The sequence below is a fragment of the Thermobia domestica genome, chromosome 10 (assembly GCF_964235325.1).
Source record: "Thermobia domestica chromosome 10, izTheDome1.hap1.1, whole genome shotgun sequence".
Lineage (NCBI taxonomy): Eukaryota > Metazoa > Arthropoda > Insecta > Zygentoma > Lepismatidae > Thermobia > Thermobia domestica.
The window spans coordinates 43566227-43580513 of record NC_137463.1 but is presented as its reverse complement, the minus strand read 5'-3'; the positions used below and the strand labels follow the sequence as shown (position 1 = coordinate 43580513).

General features: G+C 35.3%; 1 protein-coding gene across 1 annotated transcript; it reads left to right on the top strand.

Moving 5' to 3' along the window:
• The first annotated feature begins 540 nt into the window (after positions 1-540).
• LOC145662470 (uncharacterized) lies at positions 541-13672 on the top strand. Its single transcript, XM_081728076.1, has 3 exons — positions 541-712; positions 6338-7198; positions 12794-13672. The coding sequence occupies exons 1-3, from the start codon at positions 654-656 to the stop codon at positions 13281-13283; spliced, it is 1410 nt and encodes a 469-aa protein (XP_081584202.1). The 5' UTR covers positions 541-653; the 3' UTR covers positions 13284-13672.
• The last annotated feature ends 615 nt before the right edge of the window (positions 13673-14287 follow it).

Genomic DNA, 14287 nt, shown 5'->3' with positions numbered 1-14287 from the left:
TTCGGGCGAGCTATATTTTAAATAATTTTCTCTCTACACATTCTGCAATTATCAGATCGATCAGATTATCCCTTGTTGGTGTTGCGTATTTCGTGTATTTCGTATTAAATGTTTAAGAACTATTTACTTCAAAACTCCATCTGTATGTTCTCATTTCCGACCGTTAGAGGCACACTCATCAATTTGTTTCTTTCTACACTGTGATATAAAATGCTAAATTTGAACTCTTGGTTAACGGGTATAAGAAATTGTAAGTAACTGAGTTCTTTGTTTAAAAATATAGCATTATCTAAATTTTATCAGGATACTACATGCTTCAAAAGGGATGAGTGTTTATTTCGTAGAGCAAACTGTTCAACATCTAGTAATAATCGATTACGTGAATTGTATTGGCCTTTTGCAAGAGTGGGAACAAAAATAGAAGAGTGAAGTGCAATTTTTATCTTCTTATAACAATACAAAAAATGCTTAACATTAATCACGTAAGCATCTCTCTATCGTATATATAGCCATATGTTTTGTGCCACAGCTGTTGATCAGTATTGCATGTGTAGCTGTTTTGTAATCAAGGAAAAGGAAAAGTGAAGTTATAACGTCAATATAAATTTGTCGTTTACACGTGCATACCACTACAGCTGGCCACACAAAGTATAATGAGGGTAATACTATTGCTTACGCTGGTTGACATCGTTCTCAGCGCTTGTCCTGCTGGGTAAGAATTTTTCCTCTCTTTATCAGATCATTTTTATGATATAATATATATTTAGGAACGATCTATGAGGCTATGCAACAAATGGCTCAATTTTCTTTGTAAGAATCGAGTAAAGTTATAATTATTTAGCATTTAGTAGGCTGAACACTAGGAATTTAGTTTATAATGTACCTAGGTAAGATCTTAGTGTTTACTATGCATTAGCATAATTCTGAGTTCGGTTTCTAATATTGATACAAAATCATGAATGAATTGGCTTCACGATGTATTTACTGGTGTATTCAATAAGGTGTGAGAACATATGATGCAACTATGAATGAAATATGATTTCTCTGAAAAATACGTGCAGAAGTATAGAGTTGAAAACTCGCAAGACGACGGTTCCTAAACAGAATAACAGAAAATTTAACTGGATCGAAAGCCAAAATATGCTTTCTAAATTTGTTTTATTTAAAGCTAAAACAGTTTATCCCTCTATTTTTCAATCTATGTATTGTCGATTCTGTCAACAGCATTTTCACTGTTTCGCATTTCCTTTCAAATTACTGCTTGAAATTGAAGAACATACAAAAAGAGTGGGAAAACGTGCACTTTTATGAATCCATTCTAACAAATTGGCACACTGTTAATAATAATAATAATAATAATAATAATAATAATAATAATAATAATAATAATAATAATAATAATAATAATAATAATAAGTAGTAGTAGTAGTAATAGTAGTAGTAGTAGTAGTAGTAGTAGTAGTAGTAGTAGTAGTAGTAGTAGTAGTAGTAGTAGTAGTAGTAGTAACAGTACTACTACTAGTAGTAGTATTGAAAGATTCTTTTATGAGGAAATGTATTTCAATCACAATACATTTAAGAAGTTGCCTCCACGCTATAAAAGGTTGGCAGTGAATTAGCCCAGCAAAATTAAACTTTAATTTCGAGAACTCAAAGGACGAGAGGAATTTATTTTATAAAAATGAATGTTCGTTTGCTTGCTTGTCTGATATATAAATCCAAGCCCTTTACTTGGTATACTTCGAAGTAACTTTTACGAAGAGACTATAGTCTTAAACAGATCGTAGGTTACTTAAATTTTTGTATGCATGTCCTAGAGGAGGAGGAGAGAGACTCAAAGGGGGAGAGGGGATTTGTTTTATAAAAATAAATGTTCATTTGTTCGTCAACGTACAAATCCATGCAGTTTGCTTGACATACTTCTAACTAACTGCACCGAAGAGACCATAATCTGGAAGAGACAGTAAGTTATTTTAAATGTTTGATGCTTATCCTTAGAGGAGTGAGATAGTATATCTTATATGTAAAAATGAATGTTCATATACACCGTCTGTTTGGCACACTTCCAAATAACTGCATCAGAGATACTAAAGTATTGTAGAGACCGTAGGCTATTTAAATTTTCTGAGCGTACCCTAGGGGAGATGGGTTTGTTTCAAACAAGAAGAGGTGGTTTAAGGTTTATGCTCAAAATAGGATATCTCACCAGCTCCTTATGTTACAAAGATGAAACTAGGTTTCTAAACTTAAAAACAAGTGGACATTCACATATGACTTACAATATGAAAAACAAATGTATTGTGTGGGTACGACAATTTTATCACTGAGGGGAATGGGAAGGACGTAACATGAAGATAAGCGAGAACAACCGATGTTAATGTCGAATCCATAGTTTTTGAGGTCGCTGAAGTGAATGAGGACACTGTCGATGCCATTTAACATTAACTTCAACCCATCTACAAGAGAGATGAGAAGAAGCGAAAAATAAAATGTTAAAAATGACCTAGATTAGTGCTGAATCCATAGTTTTCGGGGTCTTTAAGTTGATTAGTGACAATGCTGATGACATTTAAGCCCAAGTATAGCAAAGAATTGTATGTCAGCTGACAGAAGCAATGCTTCGTCTTTATGTATACTACTGACTTCTTTATATTTCGACATGGGGGATTTTTCGAAGGTTTTGCCCTTTTTCCTAATTTCCCTTTGCTAGGAGGCTCCCAATTGAAGAAACCGCAGTGAAACCAGTTTCCACTGATTACAGTGTCATCTATCACAAATCGAGAAAATTGTTTCGGATAAAATTTACTCATTTTTTTTCCCGTAGAATCAGATTCTGCAATAAAAAATGTGGATTCTCGTTTGAGTTTTCGAAGTTGTCCCCCATCCTATTACCAGGGGGCGGGAACGGGCTAATTTTGTCATAGGTGAATTTTCTTCTTCAAAATATTAACTTTTTATGCCTAACATTTTTTTCGTTTGATGCTCCTTTTCCCATTTATTTTCCAGACTCAAGTTAAGAACCTCAAGTTATTTTTTATTAAGACATAATTCAGTTATTATCTTCAAAACTATTCATTTTACAAAAAAAAAAAATGACTAAATACGTTTCCATCTAGAATTTTATAAGCTAAAATTTTCTTCATAACTATTTTCTTCGAAAGAAAAACAAATATCCACAGCTCAAATTAAGGATTTTTTCAGGATATGTTGAGGACATTAAAATAGAGGTCTCCACAAAAATCCAGCTTGTACGGAATTTCTTCGAAATTACGAGAATTGATTTTTTTATCATTCTTGTTATTCGTATTATTATTACGTATTATATTATTATTATTATTCTCTTCGTATTACAGACAAATTATAAGCATAGATCAACACATTTATCCTGTCCTGTTATGTAGCCTGCATGTCCGAAATGTCGTGGGGTTGCATTTATGCAAGGCGTCCCGGAACATTCTAAATGCTTGTTTTCCACCATAAAAATCGTGCATAACTTGTGCTTCCCGATTCCCTCAAGTCAGAGACCAAAATCGTCTTCGTGCGAAGTTAGGTCGTCTGATCAAGTGATAGTTCTTAAAATTTGGTGGCCCTATGTGACCTTTTTATGCTAAAAGCTGATGACACAAATTGTTTATTATTATTATTATTATTATTATTATTATTATTATTATTATTATTATTATTAGTTTGGCTACACAAAATAAAAGTTGTTCCCTGTTTCTGTCTTTATGATCATGAGAGAAAATTCTAGACAATGGGGAGGGAAAGTTATTCCTGCCAGAAATCAAGAATTTTCTTTTTATGGCATCCCCTCCCCCGTCAATTCATGCCTTGTTGACAGTTATAAAGGAAATCCGGGAGCTGAAATGGTAATCATACAAAATAGCGAGAAATCTGTTACTGACATCTTCCTCCTGGTTTCCCGCAACTAAATTGTGTTCGGAACAGAAGTAATTGAGTAACAGACAAGATACATCCATCAATTATAAGTTATAACGCGTAAGCAGAGTAATTGTTAGCATGCGAGACCTGTAGTAGACAGAGTAAAGCGCACGCTGTATGCTGCTACGGAACAAGCAGTTAATGAAACTAACTTTTTAAGTTGATTATAAACTTTCTACACTTTCCGCTGCCTAATACTCGTACAGTAAGCTAAAACTACTTTGAAATAAGTTAAATTGCCAATCCTGCGCAAAACTCTGTAGGCACTATGCAGAAGAGTCATTTGGAAAAATGAAATGAAATCTTTAAGTTTTACGTCCCACGGTTATGCCGGTTAGGCTAAAGGAGACGGTGATGATGAGTGATGAATGAAATGGTGGAATGAAGAAAGTGTGAGGAAACGGGAGAACCCCGAGAAAACCCACGCACACGGTGTTTGTCCACCACAAAGTTCCCTTGGCGGGGGCTGGGATCGAACCCGGGACCCCAAGCACCAGAGGTGAACGCTCTACCACTGAGCCACCGCGGCCCCGAAAGTCATTTGGAAAGGGCAGGAAACAACTTACACCGGGGGACTTAATAAATTGTATACTAATATTCTAATAAAAAAAGTGGAACTTTTACATCAGTGGAAAATGTCTTCCCCTGGCAAAATCTTATATGATCCTATTGGTTCTATGACTTCTATACCAGCGGAATCGAGAGAAATTATTCCTGCTTTTGCCATTGTTACTTGCAGTACTACCAGCACTTTATCATGTTATCTTAAAAATCTGACAACAACTGTAGCTCCCAAATGAAATCCTGAAGGACTCGTATTGATTTTTAAAAAATGTATTTGTGTTTGCTAATATATAATGTGGTACCGTCTGTTGACCATTTTAGTTGGTTCATTGGTTGGATTGGAGTTTAACGTCCCTTTCAGTACCGAGGCTATATGAGACATGGAACTACAACTTAAAGTGGAATCAAAACGTAACTATTTGAACTTTCACTCGAGTTCACCATTTTGATTGCTTAATTGCTATAGTTTTTTTTTCTTAGAACAAAGATGGTGTAAGCCGCAACCTGCTGTTTAAAGTGGAATCCAAACCATAACTGATGCTTCTATCCGAACCTGGTACTCCCACCAGTGATCGAAACCAGAACCACTTGCATAGATAATAGACGTATGTTGGTTTTTTCATTACCATTGTTAGGGTCATCAAATCTAGGAGTCTCAGGTAGGCAGGTCATGTAGCCAGAATGGAAGAAAGTAACAACGCTTTCAAGCTTTTGACTGGAAGTCCAATCGGAAAACGACCATTAGGAAGACTTAGAAGCAGATGAGAGGACAATATTAAGATGGATCTCGCAGAAATAGGAATTCAAAGTAGAAACTAGAAGTCGACTAAGGACAAAAGTCAGTGGAGAGATTTGTTGAACGCGGCATATGACCTCCAGGTTCCATAGGCCATAGAGTTAATTAGTTATTGTTGGCTTTTCAACTAAAAGAAATACATCTTATTATTTATTATTATTATTATTATTATTATTATTATTATTATTATTATTATTATTATTATTATTATTATTATTATTATTATTATTCACTTAGTATTTAACATGATAATCAATCTCATGCCTTGCGTACCAGATTGTCGAAAACAGAAAGACAAATATTATCAACTTGACAACAGCATCTTAAATAATGTCATTAATTCCCTGAGTATTGCTGGCGATATTTCCTTAAGCATAAGCATAACCTAATTTATTAGACAATAGTCCAGAAGATTACGTAAGTAGAGACAATTGACAGTAATAACTTCAATGAATTAAGATTACAATAGATTACAATTCAGTGAACTTGAAAACATGTGAAACCATGACGATATAAAACAATGTTTATATAGATAACAGCATAACAATATCATTTATTTATATTGCTATGGTAACTGCAACTTAAGTACATTTTAGGTTAAGATATATCAATAATTTTCATTATTTTTTTTATACTTAATCTTGTTAAATTATACGAATGGTCATTGACAGATTTTCTAAGCAAAACTGAGTTATGTACTAGTTCTTCATGTTTCATTTATGACGCCCTTGAAAACGGGGTTAAAGCCTTGAATATATTTGAATATTTTTTCTCATATTGGAGAAAGATTTTTCCCTTACTGAAACTTTTTCCCTTATGAATTAGAATTCCAAAATGTCGTATTTAAGAAAAGACTTGCTCGGTGTACAGGGCAAAGAGACTTCTGAAATTTAATATTTCTAATAATGTAAGCATTTTCGTGTTGCTGTTAGTGAAATTTAATCAGATTGTGTAAATTAAGTTAGGCAATAATGCTCTACATAGAAATTCATTATAGAATTATATAATTATGTCTGATTTTCTTTCTTTTCTTAGGCAAGTAGAATATTGGGTGACAGATCCAAATGACCATTACACAGATGACACGGCAGGCCAAAGGCATGGGTGCCTCACTCCGAGCAGAAGCTCCAATGTGGAACCACGGGCAGCTACAATTGAAATTGACAGCAATCAACGATTCCAAACAATGGATGGCTTTGGTGCAGCCATGTCCAATTCTGCAGCATTCCTCATACATTTCAGTAGACATCGAAATGAACTTCTCCAGACATTGTTTGGAAGCGATGGAATAGGCATTAACTACATTCGTCTCACAATGGGTGCTTCTGACTTTATGGGCAGAGGATATGCTTATACTTACGCTGATGAATATGATCCTTCATTGAACAGTTTTAGCATTGCTGAAGATGAAGAGTATGTTATTCCAACACTACTCGCTGCCAAACAGGTTAATCCAAACTTGAAGATCGTTGCTTCTCCATGGTCACCTCCTGCTTGGATGAAAACATCAAATAGCTTAGACGGTGGATATTTCAATTCAGATTACACAGACATCTACGGAAACTATTGGGTAAAATTCTTACAAGCTTACAGGGACCATGGAATTGAAATAGATGCTCTGACTTTGCAAAACGAACCAGAATATGAAACAAATGGTTATCCCACCATGAAAATGTCGTCTTCACAAATGGCAGCTCTCGCCAAAAATCTTGGACCCAAGCTAAGGGCTGCAGGAATTGATACGAAAATCTTGATCTTGGATCACAATTGGAATCTTGTTAATTATCCATTGGAAATTTTAAGTGATAGAGAGGCTGCCCAATACGTAGATGGCGTTGCTTTCCACTGTTATGGTGGTGATTACACTGCACCATCTCAAATTGTTAGAGCTTACAAGTAAGTTTTATCAGTTAATAATTTCATATATTTGTAATATTTGTAAGTTTTCCAAGTCAACAATAGTGCCTTAGAAACAAGTAGATTTACAACAGAAGAGTGTAACAAGGAGCAGGTAGTATGGATTAAGAGCTTCGATTTTAACACGGGACATAAACAGAGACGGAGTGGGTCAGTGGGTCGTGGGTTAACAAAACGTAACCAACTGCGACCTACCACCCACCGGGACGTACCGACCCACATGAAAAACTCTGACTCACCAAACCACTCTGCTCAGTCCGTTGTAGACAGCATCTTCTGAACACTAAAGATATACCACATTGACTTGACATCTAGTCTTCTGTTCCAAGCATTGTTATCGGCTGAAGGAATTCCACTCTCTTTCGCTAAGACTCTCTCTCTTAGCAACAGCTGAACCCTTATTGGCTCAACGAGTGGGTATATCGAGGGTGTGAGCTTTAGTTCGCATTTTTGCCACGGCTCAAGACATTAGGACTCCATTTTTCTCCTTTTCCATTTGTTTCTAGGCGTATTTACTTACCTGAGATTAGTATACTTAACTAGTAAGTAATAAAAGAACTTCAGGCACTTTTGGATATTCATATTTGTAATTGTAATAATAGCAATAGAACTTAGTACTTGGCTTTCGAGACACAGCCTGTGCGTTTTACACTTTTTTCTTTTACGTTGGTCTGTTTCATGTTAATTTGAGACTTTCAAATTTAATCCTATTTTCCAATGAAAAGTATCTCTAATTCAACAAGGAAATAGTTGTATATGATAATTAAATTGAAATTCGCCGTAATATGGCCCATAACAAACACTTTACCATTTTATATCGTAAAATCAGATTCACCGGTATTGTAACAGAAAGGTACTTGAGTGATTGACCATAGAAATTCAAACTCCGATTAGTAATAATTTCACGGCGTTGTTATATTGGAAGTGTAAACTCTTTAGTCAGTGGAGAGGATGGCGTGAACCTTGGGTCAGAGTTGATGACGATTGGTTATGGTGGGTGGTGGGTGGTAGGTCAGAGTGGTCACAGTGGTTCGTGAGTCGTGGGTCACGGTGTGTGGTTGGCCAGTGGGTCATGGGTCAAGTTTTCATTGTCCCACGCCTTCTCTGGTCATAAACACGTTTCCTTATATGTTTCAGGTCTATGAAGTTCTTTTGAAGAAAAATGGTACAATAGTTCATTGTATATATGTTAATTAATGCAGTAGAACTAATGGAAGCTCAGATTGATAATCGAAAACCACGTAAGGAACTCGATTGTTGATATAATAAATTGCAAAATTAATATCCCCAAGAAACTTCCATCGGTACAGTAGAATTAAGTATCTGTTGTTAGTATTGAATTCTTATGCCATTTTTTTCCTCTAAAGAATAGACTAGGGGTGTATGGCCTGACCAGTGTACAAGGGAACCAAGTCCATGTTTGGTCATTTTAAGACATTTTTCACCTTCAAAACTTCTATCTGAAGCTCCTTTAAGAGCTTAAAGATTCATGTCCAGATATTGCAAATAACTCTTATAATGTCAAAATAGTATTAATTTTTTCCATGTAAGTAAGGATATTACACAAACTTTGAATTTTTCTCTCACAACTTTGGTGACTGGACTTGATTCCCTTGTGCTCTGAACGTCCTATATAAAATTAAATGTGTTTTGTGATCTAAGTTAAATAAAAGCTGTTAATCCTATATTCACTCCTGCTTCCTCTTAAACTTTCAATATGGTGTTAAATCTTTTCTTTTAGGTTCACAAGAAGTGCCGATCTTCTCTTAAAGATTATACTTACCCCCTTAATTTTCCTGATCTGTCCTTCACGAAAACAATGTATATACTTTGAAATTCTGTCAATGGTTTGACCTCCAATTGACCGCTCAAGGATGTGAACGATTTTTCCAGAGAGTATCGTATAAAATTTAACTTAAAATGTTCAAGTGAATTAATTCATTGTCGTTCAAGCATTGAATTTATCTTTTCTCCATTTCTTTCTCTCTCTCTCTCTCTCTCTCTCTCTCTCTCTCTCTCTTTCTTTCTTTCTTTCTTTTATTAAAATGATTTCCGTAGCATACTTAATGTCCTAACTACAATACATGAAGAGGACTGTCCATAGACGGAGCTAGGAATTGTCTGCTGGGGGCAGTGGGGGGCAGACCTTTTGGTCGGTCTCTGAGGTCTTGGTAGGTAACCATCTTATAGGTGGCATTTTTAATTTTTTGTCAAAAAATTGGGGGGCACTGCCCCTCCATGTCCTCCCCATAACTCCGCTCATGGGACTGTCTTTGATATATCAATAGTTTTCTAGGAAACCTAAATAAGTTAACGATGCAGTAATTCCTTCAGATAGCTATTCACTTAGATCAGAGAGATAAGCAAACCGCTTTTTCTTGAAATCCGTGCTTTCCCATCACAGTGAAATAGTTGATATCTAAAACGTTCGGTCCATTCTTACGAATCATTCGTCATCCAACTAGAAAAGCTTCCTTAATTATTAAATTTATTTTATGTTCTACAACAATTCTAATGTTTCAATAGGCCCCAATCAGAAATCATACTAATCGTGTATGTACAGATTTTTCGGCTGCACGTTAATCTGCCCAGTATCCTCGAACAAGTGTATTTTTTACTATATCGGCACAACTTCTAAAAACTCACAAAATATATAAAATTGTACCTGTTAGTTTATTTCCATGCGGCTTTGACATTCGCTATCTGCTAACCAATCAAATTAAACCTCCACATGTGCGGATGATTTAGTGGTCTGCTAGAGCAGTGGTTTCCAATCTGAGAGAATGTGAAGAACGAGCAAGGGGCGCGTGTTATTTGGAAGAATAAATTTGAAATTATTAAAAAATACTGAAAAAATGTAAAAGTAACATTTAAACAATTTATGGATGACTTACATGGAGACAGAAATGAATACTAAATTACGCAGTTTCCTATGGTTATTTAACTGATAATTGCGAATGTTGTAACTCAAAGGCCTGTACTATACGGACGCTTAATAACGCTACGTTAATGCCGACCGAGTGGGACAATGGTATAACCATTGGATTGACTATACGAACGCTTTCAATGCGGTGCGAAGATAAACTAACAAAGTGTTGAGAATACTCAACGGGTCGGGATGCGTTAACAACGCGACTTGGTAGTATGTATTATACAAAGTAGAGAAAATTTAGAAATTTTGAGTGAGCAGGCAAGAGTAGGAGGTTGTGGTGAGCCCACAATTTAGTAAAAGGGGAGGGGAAATTAATATTGTGAAAAATGCAATCTACGAGGGTAGCATAGGCTACAGAAGTATTTTTCGAAACTTGGAAGTAATCTTAATAGGTAGAGTCCTTCCAGTTCGAAGTTTAGTGTAGTGATACAAAAATAATTGTTGAAAATCTGAAAATCTGCCTATTTTAAGCTATTGAAAAGAATCTTTGATATACCGTGCACACCCTGCGTATTTTAGCGTCCGTATAGTCAAAAAGATGTTAAATTAAATACCGTACAAATACAAAACAACTATTGAATAAGAACTGTAATTTTATTAAGAATTGAATTGAAAAGCAAGTAAATTTATATGTAACGTAAGGAAGAAAATTTCGTCCTTCGTTGATTCTAGCAAAACTTACTTTGAGCATCCAATGCAATAACAAACTAATCAACACAGACAATTACGCATTTAAAATCTATTTCCCACCTGGAGATGATTTTCGTTGACAATTTTCACAAGTGCTTGAAAAATGGCATCAATGCAGTATGCCTCTACATCGTTTCAATCATCTCTGGGAAGTTAGTTAAGATCGGGTGAATTTGATTTATCACGTTTTAGTGAAACTTTTTTCGAACATTTGACAAGTTCAAATCCCAACTTGGGCATGTGACTGAGAAACAAAAAACCTGAACACCACACTAGTTCACATACCTACCAAGCAAGACAAGGTTAAAGATGGGGAAAACTGGTTTGTAGTAAAATCTTTTTTTAAAAAAATCTTAATAACTGGTTCGGCTTTCCATCGAAACTGGTTTTCTAAAATCCGAAAATTCTGTTTTGTGGCCATTACTAGAATATGAGTTTCGTCAGTAGCATACGATATAAAATATCTTTTCCTTTAAGTGCAAACCTCAAATTCGATGGCCAATAACTTGAGAACCAAAAGTCTTCACATCACAATATTTCAAATATTTACTAGCCTCATCAAGTTCAATCACAACCGAAAGTTCGGTTACGATTGCATGAGCTTCTTCGACACCATACAACATTCAATGTCCTTTCACGAATTTCAAATCCAACTTCAATACCAATAACCCGGAAATCCAAGATCTGCATATTATAATACTTCAAATGCACACTAACGTCGTAAGCGTTTACCACCATACCAAATTTGGTCAAAATCGAATCAGTTCCATTTTTCACGGTTTAGTAAAATTTCGTGATTTCACTGAGTTCAAATTCAAATTTGATGGCCAATAACTCGGTCTATAACAAGTCTTCATGTCGTAATATTTCATATATTAAGCTGTCATGTGTGCTCTCTCGTCAACGCCTACCACTTAACCAAATTCTTTCAAGATGGGAGTGAAATTTCTTAATATCACTAAGTACAATCCCAAATTTAATAGCAAGTAACTTTAAAAAGAAAAAGATGAAAATGATAATGTCCTCTGTGCGTACTAAATTCGTCGAAATATGGTACCTTGACAAGTTGGATCAAGATTTCTTTGATATTATGCAATATTGAATATCCTTTCACAAAGTTCAGCTTTAATGCCCAATATCTCGGGAACCAAAGGTCTGCACTCCATGTTATTATATATGCATACTAATATTGTCAAAAGTCTGCCATTATACCAACTTTAGTCAAGACCGGATGAGTTTCATCATCGCATACGATATAGAGTATATACATAGGTACAATCCTTATGACTGATTTTTTTAATCAAATGAAGGACAAAAGTAATACTGCAATAGTATGCAGAAGTCTTACTGGAAATAAATATAAATTGGTAAGAATATTATTGCAGTTGGTAAAAGTTATTATTATTAATATTGAAGATTTCAGGATTATACATTATATCTAAAATCACAGAAGAGTTCAGACATAAAGCACGCGTGAACAACAAGCGGGAAGTAGAAAGCATGAAGTACGCAGGGTTTACGAAGAAGGGCACCAGTTAAACAAGACTGGTAACCCGCCTTTGGCGTGGGAGACCCGGGTTCGATTCCCGGAGAGTGCTCATGTGGTTCGGATTCCACGTTAATCAGTAGGTCCACGTCTCATATAGCCTTGCTGCTGAACGGGACGTTAAACTCAGAATCAACTCAACAAGACTGGTAACCACTGTGCTAATGAGTACTATGGTACCGAGATTTGCCAGAATGTTAACTATTTCCGCCTCTCAATGACGTGGCACCAATATATATATAGCGGACAGTTTCATCAATTTGAACAGCAATAGTTTATAGATAATGCGAATGCCATGAAACATTGCAAACTCTCAAGGATATTAAATAATGTATTTTATAAATATAAAATATCAAAACTAGTTGTGACTTTTTCAATTTACAGTGGCTTTTTCTTTTAATTCTAGCACGAACATCTATTTCACTGAATGTTCAGGAACAACAAGTGACGTAACGTGGCCCCGTGTATTCCGTTGGAACATGTTTAATTTGTTTGTTGGTCAGCCAAGGAATTGGTCCAAAAACGTACTGCTGTGGAATTTGGTCCTCAACGAGAACTACGGTCCAGTCTATGAAGGGAGTGGAGGTTGCAAGAACTGCCGAGGTATCCTTACCCTTTACAGTGACGACAGCCATTTCGAGAGGAGCATCGAATACCATGTTATTGGCCATTTGACCAAAGCAGCTGATCAAGGAGCTGTTCGTATCGAGAGCACCTCAGGAGTTGGGATCAACAACGACGTCTTCTCAGTGGCCTTCGACAATCCTGATGGCACCATTGGTCTTGTCGTTGGAAACAACAACTGGGAAAATGAACAGCCAATAGAAGTTCATCTCAAAGGTCAAGTGTTGCAATTTACTATACCGAAAGAGGGTGCTGTAACCTTCCGGAATTAGATAACACCATTAGCGAAACTAGTCACACAGTCATAATTCATTACCCAAAATCACAAAGTACTCTGTCATTTTATGAACCACACATTGGAATAAATTATATTTTGTAGGTTGTCACATTGAGTGTCAAATAAATATCCTTTTCCTGACCCAGAGAAGGTAGGGGTTTGTGTAAAAGACAACGTCGTATTTGTGGACTTTCTTAGGATTCTCCTGTTTCCTTACATTTGATTTCCTCGAATTATTTCATAGTCATTCATTCTCATTTGTCAACTTTTACAACTTTGAAAACAGAAATATCTCATTATATTGTAACTACCACAAAACTAATGAATATCATTCATATAATAACAATACAATATATTTCTATTATAAAGTCTGTTTTGTTGTCACTTGTTTAGTTTCATTTCAACCTTATTAATTGAGATTTCAAATATTTATGTTATCATACACGATCACGAAAATTTGAATATATATATTCAAAGATGCTACAGATAATTCACACTTGCAAGAAAAGACACAAAATGAATTTTATTTAATGGCATTGTACGTACGTGTCATCATACATTACAGCAAAAGTGTCTAAAACTGATTCATAGCATTATTGACATGTCGAGATAGCCTTTTTAAAATAGAAAAATGGTAAGTAAATACACCTTAATTTACTAAAAACTAGACCAAACGTGCAAAAGTGAAATAGTGAGAGAGAGGAGGGGGGTGACAAATGAACGAGTGTACCCTTGAACATTGCTTTAATATAGCAGAGCTTCTTTAAACTTTTTACAGTTGCTATGATTTTTGGTATCTTGATTTATTATAGGTATGCCATACCTGTTCAATTCGACCACTATATTTGGATTAATTAAAAATAATAAACAATGGTCTATATAGAAAGATATAAACAACGATGGTACTTATCACATATTCCCTAGTAAAAGGCATCATCCTATCCTTCTCGGATTTATCGGAGAAGATTCCATGGTTCGTCTACACGCTGGATATATATA